This window comes from Thalassophryne amazonica, chromosome 18 (assembly GCF_902500255.1).
Source record: "Thalassophryne amazonica chromosome 18, fThaAma1.1, whole genome shotgun sequence".
Taxonomy (NCBI): Eukaryota; Metazoa; Chordata; class Actinopteri; order Batrachoidiformes; family Batrachoididae; genus Thalassophryne; species Thalassophryne amazonica.
This window is the reverse complement of record NC_047120.1, coordinates 33,576,556-33,597,058: the sequence shown is the minus strand read 5'-3', so window position 1 is coordinate 33,597,058 and position 20,503 is coordinate 33,576,556. Positions and strand designations below refer to the sequence as shown.

Genomic DNA, 20,503 nt, shown 5'->3' with positions numbered 1-20,503 from the left:
AATACTTATGTACATGTGATTTATTAGTTTTCTTTTTATATAAATTTGCAAAAATCTCCAAAAAAAATTTTTCACACTGTGATTAAGGTGCATTTGTGTGTAGTATTTTGAGGAAAACAAAAATCATTTAATAATTTCATTCATTTGGAACAAGGCTGTAACTTAAGGTGGAAAAAGTGAAGGTGCTGTGAATACATTCTGGATGCACTGTCAGTTGCACAGCTCTGCAACGCATGGGGTGGTGGTGGGGGTTTACAACCTGCAATCAAAACTGCCCCTCAATGTTTCTGTTGATTAAAACAAAATAAAGGGTACAAATTTAAGTATTTTAATTAAGCTTTCATGAATTTCATGTAGTGTAGCAAAAGTAGTAGTATTCACTTCAAAGAGGAATGAGATGATTACAGTGGTTTACTTCTAAATGCTACATGTAATGTAAAGGTAATGTTATTTAAACATATGCTGAGACAGAAAAAAAGGTAGCACAAGAAGAGGGAAGTGGATGGTACAAGGAGTGAACCAAACTGTGACAAGCAACATGGTAACTGGTATTATCACTTTACCGGGGCGTTGCTGGGACAGTATCGTAGACTTACGTTGACGCTATCTGGTTATACCCGCTTGCTGTGCGTAAACAAATAACGTCATAGCGCGCAGCCCAAGTACTGTCCGCAGAGAAAAAGATAAAAAGGCGAGAAGTGTGTGTTGGTCCCAATATGGATATTCTGGATGATTTTCTCATGGATAGTACGACAATGAACAGCACCCAAAGCAGCCAGCTTGATCAGGACGCACTGCCGAATTTGGAGAGCAGCGCGCGCCAGCCGACACGACAAAAGTTAAAGTGAGCCAACTTTTTATGTACGCATTACGTGTTGTGTATTTCAGTAAAGTGATAATGTAAATAACATGCTGTTGTCGTGTGGTATGCATTTTTTCTGAGTCCCTCCGTCCATGCCCAGTCACCCAAATGACAGCTATTCGCCCGAGTTAGACGAGGGCGAATAGCTGTCATTTTGGGTGACTGGGCATGGACGTTGGGCCTCTTGAAAATGCATACCGCCCTCCAAAAGCATGTTATTTTATTACTATGAAGCCACGGGGATCCTGAAGTTAACAGGGAAAGTCCGCAGGAACTGGTGCACTTTCAAGTAGCAATTTAGACTGTACAGTGAGGTCATGAGACTGGACTCAGTCAGTTGCTGCATCTGTCAAATATGGACTTTTTGACTATATTTTAAACTGAAGTACAGCAAATATATACTTTTGAACAGTGGTGGGCACAGCTAACCAAAACGTTAGCTTCGATAACAGCTAATCAGCTAACTGAAAGATTTTCATTTATGAAGATAAACCGATAAACCACCCAAAAATTTATCGGAAGCTACAGCTAACCGATAACTTTCAGTATTGTCTTCTGGTAGCATCAGCACTTCTGTCTTTGTGTATCCTGCCCACGGCTGGAAGCTCCTGTTTACTACATAGGTTGCAGCAGTGAAACAGCTGAGAGGAGCAGCGAAGTTCAACTCTATACACACAAAAAATACATCATTATTCCTTAACAGAATATACAACCTCAATTCCAATGAAGTTGGGACGTTGCGTAAAATGTAAATAAAACAGAATATGATTTTCAAATCTCTTCAACCTATATAAAATTGAATACACCACAAAGACAAGATATTTAATATTCAAACTGACAAACTTTGTTTTTGTTCAAATATGCTCATTTTGAAATGGATGCCTGCAACACATTTAAAAAAAAAAAAAAAAAAAACTGGGACAGGGGCAACAAAAGACTGGGAAAGTTGATGAATGCTCAAGGAACACCTGTTTGGAACATTCCACAGGTGAACAGGTTAATTGGAAACAGGTGAGTGTCATGATTGGGTACAAAAGGAGCATCGCCAAAAGGCTCAGCCATTCACAAGCAAAGATGGGGCGAGGAGCAACACTGTGTGAATAATTGCGTGAAAAAAAACAGTCCAACAGTTTAAGAACAATGTTTCTCAATGTTCAGTTACAAGGAATTTAGGGATTCCATCATCTACAGTCCATAATATAATCAGAAGATTCAGAGAATCTGGAGAACTTTCTACACGTAAGTGGCAAAGCTGAAAACCAACATTGAATGCTCGTGACCTTTGATCCGCCAGGTGGAACTGCATTAAAAACAGACATCACTATGTAAAGGATCTTACCGTGTGGGCTCAGTAACACTTCAGAAAACCATTGTCAGTTAACACAGTTCATCGCTACATTTACAAGTGCAAGTTAAAACTCTACCATGCAAAACGAAAGCCATCAACAACATCCAGAAATGCCGCCACCTTCTCTGGGGCCGAGCTCATTTGAAATGGACAGACGTCAAGTGGAAAAGTGTGCTGTGATCTGATGAGTCCACATGTAAAATTGTTGTTGGAAATCAAGGACGTTGTATCCTCCAGACAAAAGAGGAAAAAGATCATCCAGACTGTTACCTGCGCAAAGTTCAAAAGCCAGCATCTGTGATGGTATGGGGGTGTGTTAGTGCCCATGGCATGGGCAACTTACACATCTGTGATGGCAACATCAATGTTGAAAGGTACATCCAGGTTTTGGAGCAACACATGCTGCCATCCAAGCAACGTCTTTTTCAGGGACATCCCTGCTTATTTCATCAAGACAATGCCAAGCCACATTCTGCACGTGTTACAACAGCGTGGCTTCGTAGTAAAAGAGTGCGGGTACTAGACTGGCCTGCCTACAGTCCAGACCTGTCGCCCATTGAAAATGTGTGATGCATTTTGCAGCGCAAAATACGACAGCAGAGACCCCAGACTGTTGAACAAATGAAGTCGTACATCAAGCAACAATGGGAAAGAATTCCACCTACAAATCTTCAACAATTAGTGTCCTCAGTTCCCAAACGCTTACCGAGTGTTGTCAGAAGGAAAGGTGATGTAACACCTGATGTAAACATACCACTGTCCCAGCTTTTTTGAAACATGTTGCAGGCATCCATTTCAAAATGGGCAAATATTTGCACAAAAACAATAAAGTTTATCAGTTTAAACATTAAATATCTTGTCTTTGTGGTGTATTCAATTGAATATAGGTCGAAGAGGATTTGCAAATCATTGTATTCTGTTTTTATTTACATTTTACACAATGTCCCAACTTCATTGGAATTGGGGTGGTAGAAGTGTCGCCGTGAGGCAGAGGTCTTGGAAAAAACAGTTTTGACTTATGGTTTTGATTAAAAAAAAAAAAGCTAATCCAGATAGAATAACTCCATTAATGTCAATTCCGTCATTTGTACAAAGTTAAAATATAACATCTTTTAATTTTAAATAATGCACTAATGCTGAAGTTTTGTAACAGACAGATGCCAAAGGGATTATGGGTAAATGAGCCTCCACTAACAGTGATTGGTTAACTCATTCTATGTAAAAACCAACACAGTAATGTGACGTGATGTCTGTGTTGGTATTTAAATATAAATGTGCTTTTGTAAAATATGCCATTTTATTCATATGAAAAAAAGGAAAAAAGAGCCAAAAGTCAAATTGTGATTACCGTCTGATATAACCAGGGTCAAAATGGATAGAACACTGCCATCTACTGGCGCCTAGACGCTCAGACCCTTACCCATAATCCTTTGCGTACCAGTTTTGTTTTTTTTTTTGAGAGAGAGTTTCTGCAGTTTAAACAGAATCCACGACAACGATTGTAAACGAACATTATACAACTAAAATGAACGTTTTTTTTTCTTTAGCTGCTACAAAAGGCTGCAACAACTCAAGCGTACAAAGGACTATGGGACATCTCAATATTTAGGGCGAATATTGCCATGAACACTACTGGCCAGTAGATAGCAGTAGAAACCGTGAAAACTTGCCAAAACAAATATTCCAAATAATCTGTGTGCGATGTTTAATCTGCGTGGAATTTGATAAACGCAAACGGAATTTCAGAAATCTTATATATATTACGCTGGAACAAAGATGACAAACAGTGTTGTAGGACAATAAGCAGAACGTTATAAAGCAAACAGGAATCGATTGCAACTTAGTGATTCCAATTGAAAATAATGGAGAAGTAACCTGAGCTTCTGGCATTTTTACATAAAACAATCTATAAACCCAGAGAATATATTCACAAGAGTTTTAGGCACAATATACAAAGAGTTTAACGCTGTTGTCCGTGTGGAGCCTGATCAGAGCGTCTCAAATGCATTTCTCCTGTCGTGACTGTACTGAGATTTCCCATAATGCACCTGGACACAGCATGTCCACACTAAAACCTACAAAATTAGTGCAATACTTTAAAACTAAAACATATAGCTGATGTTTTCACTTTATAAAACTTCAGAAGTGACGTTAATTTAAATAACATGTCCAAAATTAGCTTGGTTAAAATTAACCATAAGTTAAAACTGTATGCCTCTGGATGACTTGGGTGATATTGCCGGTGAGTTGGTATGGTGTCAAGAGCAATTATCTTGTGACCAGCTCTTCTCTGACTGCAGAGGATAGAGCGGTTTCTCCTGAAATCAGCTCTCTTCTGTTTACAGAGAATAGAGCTGTTTATCTGCTACAAAACATTTAACAGGTAAGCACTAAAATCTTTGATATCAAACTTAAAGGTTTTTAACTATTTCAGACTTATTCACTTCACCTGCAAAAACATGTTAGCAAGCTAAAAATTAATGGACCAAAACTTATTGGAAGATAATTGGTCCGATGATGGTTTTCAAAGTTATCTGAAAAGCTAATCTGATAGTGAAAACATGAGCTTCGATAATTAGCGGTTAGCGGAACTGTGCCCACCACTGCTTTTGAAATGTTTCATGACACTGCTTGCGAGATATTAAGCACTGAATGCACTGGTGGCTATCTGTTTCATCAACAACATGGATGCGGATGAGTCAAGTTTCAGGAATGAGAGTCATGTTTATATAAGAGGTCAGATCAGCAAGCCCATTCCACTGTCACTCGCTCTTTAAAACAAAATGTGACAATTCAGCAGCACTTTGTCATAAGGCACGTGTAAGACTTCAGCCTATATTTGACTCGTTTTCATGTATGAATATCCTTTTCTATTCCACTCCACCATGCAGCTATGTAAATGGTGATGAAACAGACAAAAGCTGCTCTTTGTTCAGTTGCTCCAATGACACCCACAGAAGTCTCCTACTCCTTCGTAGTTGTCATGGGTGTCCTGCTGGCTTCCATCACTCATCTCTTTCTTGCACGGTCACTCAGTCTTTGAGAACAGGCTACTCCAGACGGATTTTCCATACAGTACCAGCCTGTTTGTACTGCGAAATGATTTAATGATGTTCCCTGACCTGTTCCACATTTGCAGTATGGTAGTGTAGTGGTCAGCACACAAGTCATACCCCCCCACCCCCCCCCAAAAAAAACACACTTCCTTTGTGAGTGGTGTTTACAAGTTCTCCCATGTCTCTGTGGGTTTCCCCTTGGGACTCCAGGTTCCTCTTCATTTGGTCACTTCATTTTCATTCACCTACCATTGACTAAGGCTTAGAATAGATAAAATGAAGATGACTATCTTTCAGCTGTTACCATTTGGGGTCGCCACAGCAGATCAATCATTTCCACCTCACCCTGTCCTCTGTATCTTCTGTCACACCAACCACCTGCATGTCCTCCCTCAGCACATCCATAAACCTCCTCTTTGGCCTCCCTCTTCTCCTCCTGCCTGGTGGTTCCATCCTCAGCATCCATCTCCCTATATACCCTTTTTCCCCTCCTCTGCACATGTCCAAACTATTTCAATCTTGCTTCTCTGCCTTTGTCTCCAAACCATCCCACCTGAGTTGTCCCACTGATATGTTCATTCTTAATCCTGTCCATCCTCATCACTCGTACTGTATTAATAAAAAAAAAAAAAAAAAAAAAAAAGTGGATACACATTATCATGTCCTCTGGCTGCCTCAATTAATGAAGGCATCCCATTACGTCGATGCTGAAAATGTGTCATCAGTACAGGCATTTTTAAACCAACACATCCTTTATTACCTATTATCAATCACGTCAAATCAGTGCTATTGCTCAATGTCAATGTGATTGCTGCATGTCTGCATAGGTAAAGTGACAGTTTTTGGCTCCAGTCGGTCATCTAAGCTCCAATAAATAAATAAATAAATAAAGTTAAACTATATATTATAAAACAGCTATATAAGCTATATTTATAAAACAGACAAAATCTGGTACATGTATAAAATGGCCAAAATCCATTATATGTACAGTTGTATGCAAAGGTTTGGGCACCCTGATAATTTTCATGGTTTTCCTTTATAAATCATTGGTTATTCTGGATCAGAAATTTCAGTTAAATACATCATATAGCAGACAAACACTGATATTTGAGAAGCGAAATGAAGTTTGTAGGAAAGTGTGCAATAATTCTTTAAAAAAAATTAGGCAGGTGCATAAATTTAGGCACCCCAACGAGAAGAAAAAAAAAAAAAAAAAAAATCAATATTTACAACCCCAATTCCAATGAAGTTGCGTGAAATGTAAATAAAAACAGAATACAATGATTTGCAAATCCTCTCTAACCTATATTCAATTGAATACACCACAAAGACAAGATATTTAATGTTCAAACAGATTTTTTTTGTCTTTGTGCAAATATTTGCTCATTTTGAAGTGGATGCCTGCAACACATTTCAAAAAAGCTGGGACAGGGGCAACAAAAGACTGGGAAAGTTGATGACTGCTCAAAGAATACCTGTTTGGAACATTCCACAGGTGAACAGTTTAATTGGAAATGGGTGAGTGCCATGATTGGGTATAAAAGGAGCATCGCCAAAAGGCTCAGCAGTTCACAAACAAAGATGGGGTGAGGATCACCACTTGAACAACTGCGTGAAAAAAATAGTCCAACAGTTTAAAAGCAATGTTTCTCAATGTTCAATTGCCCATGACCTTCAATCCCTCAGGCGGCACTGCATTAAAAACCAACACTGTGTAAAGATCTTACTACGTCGGCTCAGGAACACTTCAGAAAGCGATTGTCAGTTAACACAGTTTGTTGCTACATCTACAAGTGCAAGTTAAGTGCAAACTGAAACCCATACATCAACAACATCCAGAAACGCCACCTTCTCTGGGACCAAGCACATTTGAAATGGACAGACGCAAAGTGGAAAAGTGTGTTGTGGTCTGATGAGTCCACATTTCAAATTGCTTTTGGAAATCATGGACATCGAGTCCTCCAGACAAAAGAGGAAAAAGACCATCGAGATTGTTACCAGTACAAAGACCAAAAGCCTGCATCTGTGATGGTATGGGCGTGTGTTAGTGCCCATGGCATGGGCAACTTACACATCTGTGAAGAGCACCATCAATGCTGAAAGGTACCTTCAGGTTTTGGAGCAACACATGCTACCATCCAAGCAACGTCGTTTTCTTTGACGTCCCTGCTTATTTCAGCAAGACAATGCCAAGCCACATTCTGCAGGTGTTACAACAGCATGGCTTCGTAGTAAAAGAGTGCGAGTACTAGACTGGCCTGCCTACAGTCCAGACCTGTCGCCCATTGAAAATGTGCGATGCATTTTGCAGCGCAAAATATGACAGCGGAGACCCCAGACTGTTGAACAAATGATGTCTTATATCAAGCAACAATGGGAAAGAATTCCACCTACAAATCTTCAACAATTAGTGTCCTCAGTTCCCAAATGCTTATTGAGTATTGTCAGAAGGAAAGGTGATGTAACACACCTGATGTAAACATACCAATGTCCCAGCTTTTTTGAAACATGTTGCAGGCATCCATTTCAAAATGAGCAAATATTTGCACAAAAACAAAGTTTATCAGTTTGAACATTAAATATCTTGTCTTTGTGGTGTATTCAATTGAATATAGGTTGAAGAGGATTTGCAAATCATTGTATTCTGTTTTTATTTACATTTTACACAACGTCACAACTTCATTGGAATTGGGGTTGTAGTAGATCCTCCTTTTGCAGAAATAACAGTCTGTAAACACTTCCTATAGCTTCCAATGAGAGTCTGGATTCTGGTCGAAGGTATTTTGGACCATTCTTCTTTACAAAACATCTCGAGTTTGTTCGTTTCTGAACATGGACAGCCCGTTTAAAAAAAAAAAAAAAAAAAAAAAAATACCACAGATTTTCAATAATATTCAGATCTGGGGACTGAGATGGCCATTCCAGAACATTGTACTTATTCCTCTGCATGAATGCCTTTGTAGATTGAGTAGTGTTTAGGGTTGTCTTGTTGAAAGATCCAGCCCCAGCATAACTTCAACTTTGTCACCGATTCATGAACATTGTTCTCAAGAATCTGCTGATATTGACTGGAATCCATGTGACCCTCAACTTAAACAAGATTCCCAGTACCTACACTGGCCACACAGCATGATGGAACCAACTTCACATTCTACTGTAGGCAGCAAGCATTTTTCTTGGAATGTTGTGTTCTTTTTCAGCTATGCATACTGCCCCTTGTTATGTCCAAATAACTCAATTTTAGTTTCATCAGTCCACAGCACCTGATTCCAAAATGAAGCTGGCTTGTCCAAATGTGCTTTAGCATACCTCAAGTGATTCTGTTTGTGGCGTGTATGCAGAAAAGGCTTCCTGTGGATTACAGCATCTCCTTGTGCAAAGTGCACTGTATAGTTGAATGATGCAGAGACAGTATCTGCAGCAAGATCATGTTGTAGCAAGATCATGTTGTAGGTCTTTGGAGCAGGTCTGTGGGTTGACTATGACTGTTCTCACCATCCTTTGCTTCAGCTTATCAGATTTTTCGTGGCCTGCCACTTCGGGCCTTAACTAGTACTGTGCCTGCGGTCTTCCATTTCTTCACCATGTTCCTCACAGTGGAAACTGACAGCTGAAATCTCTGAGATAGATTTTGTATCCTTCCCCTAAACCATGATGTTGAACAATCTTTGTTTTCAGGTCATTTGAGAGTTGTTTAAAGGCTCCCATGTTGCCACTCATTAGAAGAGATGCAAAGAGGGGAAACATTTGCAAATGGCCACCTTAAATACCCTTTCACATGATTGGATTCACCTGTGTAAGGAGGTCAAGGGTCATTGAGCTTACCAAATTAATTTTGTGGTCCAATAATTAGTGCTAAATGTATTCAAATCAATAAAATGACAAGGGTGCCCAAATTTATGCACCGGCCTAATTTTGTTTAAATAATTATTGCACACTTTCTGTAGATACTAGAAACTTCATTTCACTTCTCAAAAAGTGTGTTCGTCTGCTATATGATATATTTAACTGAAATTTGTGATCCAGACAACCAATGATTTATAAAAGGAAAATCATGAAAATTATCAGGGGTGCACAAATTTTTGCATACAACTGTATGTAGTAGATTAGTTACAGTCAGGAGGTGCCTAACAATCTATGGGGAATCCCCAGCACCAACTAGGCTTATGCATTTCCTGGATGAAACACCTGACCTTGAATTGGCGCCTGCCTCATTTAATGATCCTTGATCGAAATGTAATCAGTGTGTAGACTGCAACAACTTAAAATATGATGGGAGAGGAAGGAGTGACAACGTAAAAGTGACAAATCACAGCCCTTTCCGGTCTCCGTTGTTTAGCGCTTGTCTTTGCTTCGCCACACCTACTGATACATGTGAAACTTAACATTTTACAGTCCAGGCAGCAAACAGCATTTTGTTAAAAAAATGTTTTGCCTTGAATAAAGGCCTGTCTCATTTAGGCACAGAGTCTGAGCACGGTTTGAAAAAATAAACACCCGTGCTTTTCGTCAAGGAACTACAGTACCCACTTTCCTCGACTCGGTGAGTGTCACTGCCTAACCTAATTTCATACCTCTGTTGCGACAGGGTAATTCCAGACTGCTCTGTCCAGTACATGCGAGGGGTTTTTAACAGAAATACACTGCGATAGGGCGGGACTATTTGTCCGATATGAACAAAAATTCCTTATACAAAATTCAGTATATGCGGTGTTTATTACATGGAAAACCACAAAAAAACATTGGGACTTTTGCTTTTCTCCAGTGAGTGCAAATATCCGGTTTATATGATAATGGTTTAGGAGAGTTTTACTCTAAATAAAACACCTGGCTGCAGCAGTCGGACACCCGTTACCAGAAAGGTTGTTAAAATGTCCCAAAGATTGAAGGTGTCAAAACTACAGGATTATTTCAAATTAGCACAAAAGAAAAAGTGGCTTGTCCATTGTGCAAGCTTTCATTTGCAAAACAGAGCAGCATTGTTGCTATCCATGAACACCAAAAGAGGAAATGTACAGGTGCCGTCCTAGATGATGGACTGACAGAAGAGGAGAAACTAGCATCAAGTATTGTCTACTCATTTATTAATATTAAATCAGTGGTTTCAAGAGATATCATCTGCCTCTCAAACAATCAAACTGTCAGGCTACTTTATAAAATGTGATGGTAAAGACTAGTGATTAAATGCTGTATTGCATAATTTATCATGCAGCTGTAAAAGCCTGAAAAAGTTCTGAAACAATCTACAAAGTCAGTAATGTGTTAAACTCCACTATTATGATGTGGGAGCAGTGTGTTCCTTGGAATATGGCTACTATTGAAATATTCCAAAATATACTGCAATTTGATTTTTTTTTTTTTTTTAGGTGAAAATTAATCACCGAGATTAACAGACCAATCAATAAAAATTAACAAATTAATAGACTGAAAAATAGTTGTTAGCAGCAGCCCTACTATAGTTGCCTCATGCAAGCAAAGAAGGGCATACCAGGGGCTACACAACAGGTCATCTGTTGATGTTGAAAGACCAACTTGGAGTGTCTTAGACACCCTCATATGTGGGATGTCAAATGAGACCACAAACAAATACCAATTTTATTTGTTTTTTCTTCTGCCTTTGGGCAGCCACTCTGATTTTTATAATCCGCATATCGCAGAGGTTGCTCCTACAACACTGCAATATTTTGCAACAGGTGTGTGTATGTGTGTGTGCCTGTAACCTTGCAATACAGCATTATTATAGTCCAAGAAATAAATCCCATTGGAAAAGTTTTAAACATGCTCAAAAACAAGCCAACCTACAGGACACCCTCACAGTTTCAACAGACAAACCATAACACAACATGCATTCTGTTTGATTTGGATATTGCGCACTGTTATATGTATGATCATGCAGTGTGCAGACAACTTCACTTTGTTATGTGTAACATACAATAAGAAAAGGCTCTTATGCCTGTCGTTTCGTCCTCTTTCTTGCTTGGCATGCCACTAATCTTACTGTAAGGGTGTACTGTTATAAATCTCCTCCTTTACTAGTCAGCTTTTTTCTACAGTGGCAAGCGCACACACAGACACACATTGTATTAACTGCCTTTGTGAAGAGCCAACTGTTTCTGCTGATCCTTTACTTTTCCTTCGTGGGACATTAATACCAAGCGCTGCCTAATGTGGACATTTGACGCAGGGTTAGAATAATAACAGCATTACAACACACAAATGCCTTACAAAAGAAACATGCTCTATTAGTATAACTGCCCTCTGCACACACAAATTCCAACGGGCACAGACACGAGTGCAAACAGGGAGGCGCCTATGCAATCCACAGGGTCTTAGTGGTTGATGAGATACATTTAACGTAAGTGGATTAGCCTCAATACAAACCAATCCCTCGTCACAGAAAGACAGGAGAAAGGCACTGAGGCATGACGAGAGGCCAGGACAGAGAGGAGGAGAGGAGAACCAAGAAGGCAAGGTGCTAAGATGTGTGCGACTTCCAGGGAAGAGTCTGGGCCCGGCTTTTCGGCCACAGGAAAGAAGGATGTAATTCAGTGTCTCAGAACACCAGTCTATCACAACCGTTTGAGGATATGTTAATACGTAACGTGTTTTTGAAGGGATTTGACAACTGCTTTTCTACAAAAGCAAGAATTCTTTTACAGCCAGAATTTTTTTTAATAACACAGAAGGTACTTTCTTTCATTACAATGCCCAAGTGGTGCATATCAAAATGTTCAGAACAATTACAACTTTGAGAATACGAGGGCTGTCAATAAAGTAACGGTCCTTTTTATTTTTTTCAAAAACTATATGGATTTCATTCATATGTTTTTACGTCAGACATGCTTGAACCCTCGTGCGCATGCGTGAGTTTTTCCACGCCTGTCGGTGACGTCATTCGCCTGTGAGCACTCCTTGTGGGAGGAGTCGTCCAGCCCCTCGTCGGAATTCCTTTGTCTGAGAAGTTGCTGAGAGACTGGCGCGTTGTTTGATCAAAATTTTTTCTAAACCTGTGAGACACATCGAAGTGGACACGGTTCGAAAAATTAAGCTGGTTTTCAGTGAAAATTTTAACAGCTGATGAGAGATTTTGAGGTGATTCTGTCGCTTTAAGGACTTTTCACGGAGCGAGACGTCGTGCAGCGTTCTCAGGCGGCGTCATCAGCCTGTTCAAGCTGAAAACCTCCACATTTCAGGCTCTATTGATCCAGGACGTCGTGAGAGAACAGACGTTTCAGAAGAAGTCGGTTTCAGCATTTTATCCGGATATTCCACTGTTAAAGGAGATTTTTTTAATGAAGGACGTGCGGACGGATCCGCGCGTCGGGACGCAGCCGACGCGGTGCGGCGGCACAGGAAAAACACCTCCGTGTTGATAACCATTTGTAAAATCCAGGCGGCTTTTGATGGTTTTCAGTGGAGTGAGTATATGAGAAATTGTTTAACAGGCAGGACATGTTCCAACTTGTCCTTAAGGCTTTCAACGGAGGTGTTTTTCCTGTGGCGGAGCGTCGCGGCGGCTGCGTCCCGACGCGCGGACCCGTCCGCACGTCTTTCATTAAAAAAATCTCCTTTAACAGTGGAATATCCGGATAAAATGCTGAAACCGACTTCTTCTGAAACTTCTCTGTTCTCTCACGACGTCCTGGATCAATAGAGCCTGAAATGGAGGTTTTCAGCTTGAACAGGCTGACGACGCCGCCTGAGAGCGCTGCGCGACGTCTCGCACCGTGGGAAGTCCTTAAAGCGACAGAATCACCTCAAAATCTCTCATCAGCCGTTAAAATTTTCACTGAAAACCAGCTTAATTTTTCGAACCGTGTCCACTTCGATGTGTCTCACAGGTTTAGAAAAAATTTTGATCAAACAACGCGCCAGTCTCTCAGCAACTTCTCAGACAAAGGAATTCCGACGAGGGGCTGGACGACTCCTCCCACAAGGAGTGCTCACAGGCGAATGACGTCACCGACAGGCGTGGAAAAACTCACGCATGCGCACGAGGGTTCAAGCATGTCTGACATAAAAACATATGAATGAAATCCATATAGTTTTTGAAAAAAAAAAAGGACCGTAACTTTATTGACAGCCCTCGTATGTGAAACAGTTGTCTAGAACAGTGCACAGAGAAACAATTTGGCTCCAAATCTGAAAATATTTTTTTTGAAAATGTTCAAGTGTTGAGTGAAGATACATTTTATTCACAAGTGTGATTCTGTGTCATAACTTGTTTTTAAAGTGATAATTGCATTTATGTGGATGCATTTGCAATAATAATAATAATAATAACTAAGTGGAGAGCCTGCAGCTTCACATCCAAATAGTTCAGTTGTGCATGTCTCATGCTCTGCTTCAGTGGAAACTATCTAAATGGTAAATGGACTGCATTTATATAGCACTTTTCCATCTGCATCAGACGCTCAAAGCACTTTACAAATAATGCCTCACATTCACCCAGATGTCAGGGTGCTATCATACAAGGTACTCAAACACTGGCAGCAACTAGGGGATTAAGGACCTTGCTCAAGGGCCCATAGTGATTTTCCAGACAGATTGGGATTTGAACCGAGGATCCTTTGGTCTCAAGCCCAACACTAACCACTAGACCATCACCTCCCCTTTCTCCCCTATCTACAGAGACCCAAACCATTTTTTTTGCACCAGAATATAAACATTATTTCTGCTCTAAAGTTGGGCATTTTAACATGTGCTTGATTTGGAACCTGACTGCTTTTGGAACCAGCCTCAAGGTGGGCTTCATCTGAGACCATCACAGCTTAGTGCCTGGCAATACTGAGCATTTAGTGGCATGTGAATCCTCCACGGAGAGACTCTGCTCTCTGGCTGCACCCTCTAGCAGGCAAAGCCATGCAATCTTCTCCAGCTGCTAGAATTAGCTGGAAATTTAATATCGTTTACAACAAGGAATGGGAGGAAAAAAAGGTGATAGTGATGAAGCGGTTTAATGAAGTCTCTGATATTCCATCGCTGATCTATGAAGAAAAACAGAGTTGGATGTACCAACATGTCTACGGACCCCAGAGGGTTAATATGATCTGTGTGAAGTTTGTCACCGTCTTAAGCTGACAGCACCTGAATCAGGGCTGATAATTTGCAGCCCATGAGTTACATTTGACCTTGACCTGCTTCACCACAGTGACTGAAGTTAAAATTTCAAGAAACAACGTGGATGCACAAGCACCCAGAGATCTGCCCGTGATTCCAATAATCCAAGCTTTGCAGGACAATAGTCGGATTACATAATGAGCACATCACTTTAGTTTAGCCTTTGCATTTCAGAACACCACATTTTTTCTGCATTTTGCACCTCACAATTTGAGGAATGTTTTGGGATTGTACCACTCGGCCTTAAAACAACAAAACAAAAACAACAACAACAAACAAAGGGAAAACACTTTCAGGTTTTATTTCACTAAATGCATAAAAAAAATCTTACTCTATTAATTAGAAGTTTGCAGTGAATTCTGCATGTAACAATATAACAGTTGATACATTACAGCAACAGATTTCATCATTACACAACCCTACGTGTGAACAGACAGCGTGTGTGCAGATCACTGTGCATACCTCTTGCAGAGAGCTTCTTAGTGTTGATAATTTTTGCAGCATATTCCTGTCCTGATGACTTCTTCACACACCTACGCACCACTGAAAATGCTCCCCTAAGAAGAGAACATAACCAAAAATCAGTTCCACTTTGCATCATTTCTGGCTTACAGTGTCATTTGGAGATTACATTCACAGTCCACATTCGTGACACGGGTTTGTTTGTATGCTAGCAGCAACCCTTGTCCTCCTCTCCCCACTCACAAAGTTGAGGCTGGCCATTGCTGCATCAATGCTACATTACCCACACTGTGTACAACGCAAAATGAACAACCAAGCTGCTACATAACAAAAAGATTCTGCACAAAGGCTGATATCAAATTTTACATGATCTAAAATTAAATAAATACACAGTCACAGTTTTATTGATAGGCTTACTGATCCAAAGGAAAATCAAGATGCAACATCCAGAAGAGAACAGTCATCTCACACAAGGGACATGTTAATGGAATCATAAATTAACATTTATACTTGCAGCACAGAGTGTGCAACTTAAAATGATTTTCCTCTATTTTTTTTACCTACTACCGGTGATCCATTTGATTTTGTGCGTATGACTTATCACAGCATGCAGTACAGTTTTTCCACCCGAGGAAGAGGACTTGTCATGATAATATACAAACAGCTGCTAGTTTCAAGCATGCTGCAATGTTCTGCTACTGCTAGACTCAGTTTCAATTATTTATTACCAGCAAATGAGAGGTGAAAGGTGACACAAGTACAAATCAGTGCCTTTGACATTAAGAACCTAAGATAGAGTAAACTGCATTAACAATTGGGTACAGAAATATAAGCCGAGTCACATGAAGCATATGACGTATTCAAGCTAAGATTCGCTGTGGAACACTTGCAGATCCAAGTGTGTGTGCGTGCAATGGCTCTGCAATCACTGAAATGAATTAGCGTCAATTATGAGGCAAAAAGTGGAAACGGCAGCTGGAATTAAGACGGGTGTTTCTTTATAAGCTTAGTGTCACCTCACTGCCACTGGCTTGCAGGAACTACTACAAATCACAAACTACACATCCTCACCCCAGCTGGCATGGGAAACCTGCGGCAAATTTAGAAGGATCTGAGGGGATGCCACCCCAGACTTTTTTTTGGGTGGGAGGAGGTGCCATTTGGTGGCTTCTGGTGCATTTTGAGTGTCATTATCGTCTGTGTGCACATTATTTTAGTAGCACTTGTACTGTAACAAAAAATAATAAAGATGTAACTGGGTTCCAGTTCAACACCTCTACTCTCGCTCCCTCCCTGCCCCACTCACACGCAGTATTAACTGCAATTAGTTAAATCGACAGTTACGTGTATAGAGATGAGCTCCCTGCCGCGTTGAGCTCCCTATCGCGTTTCACTTTCATTCACTGAATATATGATTCTTAAGACTTATTGCTGTATTTTTATGTAAAGGCAAAACTTATGAGTTTTCTTCGGTAAGGGACCTCAACTCCACAGGTGAGGTGTTAAAGTTCGGGGTACAAAGAGTTGCGCGGTAAAGACAGAGGTAGCTAAACTTGACAGGGGGAGGTGTTAAAGTCCGGGATAGAGAGGCTGCCCTTGCGGGGTGGAGCTCCTCTCGATGGGTAGTTCATCTTGTCATGACACCGGGTCATGCCATTATCAACGCACTGGTATCAATTCTGTTACAATTATCTAATCCAGTACCAACTTGGAGTAACAAATTTTTTTTTGACAACTAATTCCTGTAGCGTTTTTCCAACTGAAACAGATGCTACAGGAGCTTTACAATGATGCTTCACACCTAAAACTTGCATACCAATGCCTACGTGCTGCTATGTAAGGCGCTCAACTGCACATCGGCTGCAACTCTGGAATTAAGGACTTTGCCTTAAGTGATTTTCATGTGTGACAGGAAATCGAAGCCCACCTCTCTAACCTCTAGACTATCACCTCCTTAAAGTTTGTCAGTTATTACTGCAGCGACAACTTGCACCCATTCTTGCTCCAAGTCCACACTCACACTGGGACGTGCTGAAACATGGATCAATGTCCAACACAATCAGATGAATCATTTGATGTGGATCAATGCATGCAGCTTCACAGATATCAAGAAGGGAATGGATCACTTAAATTTAATCAGGCATCAGAGATGGAAGATAAAATGAGGAAAATAGCTCTCTTATTCAACAGCAAAGAATATTCATACACACACAGACACATCGAGAAAACTGAGCCCCAGTGACATTACCTTTAAGGTTCCAAATCTGAATGGATCAATAGTTTGGGGTTATAGGTGCAGATAGCAAGACAGTAGGACACACGTGCCTGATTAAAAGACACTCTTCACATTCTTCGGGGTGGGGCAAGACTAAGCCTTTTTCAGCCAAAAATAACAGACATTACTGATGCTAATGAAGATAATGGTAATAAAGAGGTTCATTACTGTCATCAAATTACCAAGGAACCACGTCAGCGCTAACACGGTGAACGCCTATTGCCAGCTGGTATTTGAACATTAATAAATTTATCATTACACATTAATTCATAACAGAGGTGGAGTCAGGATGCTACTCGACGCCACACAAGCTCCAAAGTAAAACTACACCCATATCATTCAAGTTCTTGAAAATATTAAGTTTGAATTTCAGTTCAAAGTTCTGAGTCATGATCAGCATTTTGTTCATAGCCAAAAATAGAACCTAAATAGAAATTAAAGATAACAACAAGCACATGTAGCCGATGCTTTGGAAAGAAACTGACTAACAGGTATGTCACACCTTGACAATTTAGCCAACGTATGCAGACGTAGGAAAAAAATACACTGAATAAGCTGGCATACGTCTAATAAGTTATGGGTAAGGTTTGTGTAAGTTAAGAGCATGCTGACAGGCGCTGGCATACACCGTAGTACGTCAAAAGATTTTGGGCATGCACAATATTTTCAATGTACGGCAGCATATGACTGATACGTCCCACATACGTGGTGTGTCTATAAAGTAACGGTCCTTTTTATTTTTTTAAAACTATATGGATTTCATTCATATGTTTTTACGTCAGACATGCTTGAACCCTCGTGCGCATGCGTGAGTTTTTCCACGCCTGTCGGTGACGTCATTCACCTGTGAGCACTCCTTGTGGAAGGAGTGGTCCCGCCCCCTCATTGGATTTTCAGTGTCTGGAAACGGCGGAATGAAAAGGACTTTTTTCCATCAGAATTTTTTCAGAAGCTGTTAGAGACTGGCACCTGGAAACCATTCGAAAAATTTATCTGGCTTTTGGTGAAAATTTTACAGGCTTCACAGAGAATAAGGACTTTAACTACAGCTTTAAGGACGGTTGGTGCGCCGCGCTCCGAGCTGCGACGTCGTGGCACAAACCACTGGATCATTTCTAACCTGATGGCTCTGTGGATACAAGACCGTCGTGTGCTCTTTCTCTGGTTATCACAAGAGCTGGACATCAGCCATTTTCCGGCAGATTTCACTTTTAACAAGAGATTTTGTCATGGAAAGCCGAGCGGAGGCTTCACGCGTCACGACCGATTCGCTGATGAAGCGAGACAAAGGAACACCTCCGTTTCAGAGTGTTAGAGGACAAGTTGGGACATGTCCAGCTCTCCACAAGTTCTCTTATACTCACTCGACTGGTAAGCACTGAAAGCCGAGATAGGCATGTCCTCTAACACTCCAAAACGGAGGTGTTCCTTTGTCTCGCTTCATCAGCGAATCAGTCGTGACGCGTGAAGCCTCTGCTCGGCTTTCCATGACAAAATCTCGTTAAAAATGAAATCTGCCGGAAAATGGCTGATGTCCAGCTCTTGTGATAACCAGAGAAAGAGCACATGACGGTCTCGTATCCACAGAGCCATCAGCTTAGAAATGATCCAGTGGTTTGGGCCGCGACGTCGCAGCTCGGAGCGCGGCGCACCGACTGTCCTTAAAGCTGTAGTTAAAGTCCTTATTCTCTGTGAAGCCCGTAAAATTTTCACCGAAGGCCAGAAAAATTTTTTCGAATGGTTTCCAGGTGCCAGTCTCTAACAGCTTCTGAAAAAATTCTGATCCTTTTCATTCCGCCATTTCCAGACAATGAAAATCCGACGAGGGGGCGGGACCACTCCTTCCACAAGGCATGCTCACAGGCGAATGACGTCACCGACAGGTGTGGAAAAACTCATGCATGCGCACGAGGGTTCAAGCATGTCTGACGTAAAAACATATGAATGAAATCCATATAGTTTTTGAAAAAATAAAAAGGACCGTTACTTTATGGACAGACCTCGTACATGTGTTTCTTGCAAGTTACTCATGAGTCGAAATACGTCCACTGATCATGTCAACTGATTGGTTCAACAACTGAAAACTGCAGTCGTGAACAGTTCAGACCGATTCAAATATTAAAACCATTCTGAGAAAATATAAATAAAGTGTCCTGATTTTATAAAATGTCTGAAAATACTTTAGTTCCTTGTTGTGGTTAAAGAAAGGTAGCATTTGAAAAGCAGTCCTGTGTTTTGTCTCTTATGCCGCGTTCACACCGGGCGCGACGTGAGCGACAGGTTGCCATGTAACCCCTATGTAAGGACGCGTTTTTGGCGGCAATTCACGCAGCGCGACGCGATGGACGCGAATGAAGCAATGCGAGTGAAGCAATTTTGAGCGATTGGCGTGTTTGTGGCGCGATACTGCATTGCGTCACGTCGCGTTGCCCTCTTCCCCATGTTGAAAAATTGGAACTTTGTCTTATCGTGCCACAATGACCAATCAGCGATTGAATATGTAGTGACGTGGCGATGTCTGGAGTTTGACTGAAGATGTGAACATGTCCTGTCTCTGGTAGCCAGCCTGTGAGCAGGACTTATGTCTCTTTTGTCCTTTATTTCACAATTATGACAGTTTTTGGAGCGAGCAGCAGCCCCACAGCAGTGGGAGCGGAGTTTCTTTCTCTATTTATTTTACATGCGCGCGCGAGCGAATCGTCCGTGGAGATTACTTATTAACTACACAGATGTATAATAAGACAAATGGTGACTGGTTTCTAAACACAATTATGACAGTTTTTTGGGGAAGAACGAGGAGCAGCCCCACTGCAAGCAACAGAGTTTTTTTTTGTTTGTTTGTTTGTTTACATGTGCACGCATGAACGGGATAGGAGGTCCTCAAACTGGGTCCTGCAGAGGCGGAAGGACCGCTGAAAGCGGCCATCATCTAGACGCAGCTCCTGCAGCAAATAATGATACTCCCCGAATTGGGAACGTCTCATGACGTTTGTCAGCTTTCCACAACAACTCACTCCGTGTGATCAAGGTCCGTCATGTTAACTTTACTGACAACCAGAGCCGTCGAACAGAATGGAAGCTCCTCCTATTTGATGATGCACTGGGGTGAATTTTCGCAGCAAAAGCAGAGCGACACACCGGGCAATGGTGGCGCATCCGTTGCTACGCGACCCCCGCGAATCTGTGGAATCTGATCGCGCCCGGTGTGAACGCGGCATTAGCCTAAACCATGACTTCAACAACACCAACAAGACTTATTTTTCAAGTTGAAAGAGTCAGAGCGCCTCATTCATTCACATCTTCATTTACCACAGGCATCAGTGCACTCTTCAACATTCTTCTTGCAATTTAATAAATCCCATGAGCCACCAAAAAACCTA

General features: G+C 41.1%; 1 protein-coding gene across 1 annotated transcript in view; it reads right to left on the bottom strand.

Moving 5' to 3' along the window:
- Positions 1–20,503, bottom strand: part of LOC117531572 (calcium/calmodulin-dependent protein kinase type II subunit gamma-like) — a 156,828-nt gene that overhangs the window by 116,069 nt on the left and 20,256 nt on the right. Inside the window, exon 2 of the mRNA XM_034194694.1 lies at positions 14,849–14,943. Coding sequence (XP_034050585.1) covers positions 14,849–14,943 — 95 coding nt within the window. The remainder of the gene's footprint in view (positions 1–14,848; positions 14,944–20,503) is intronic.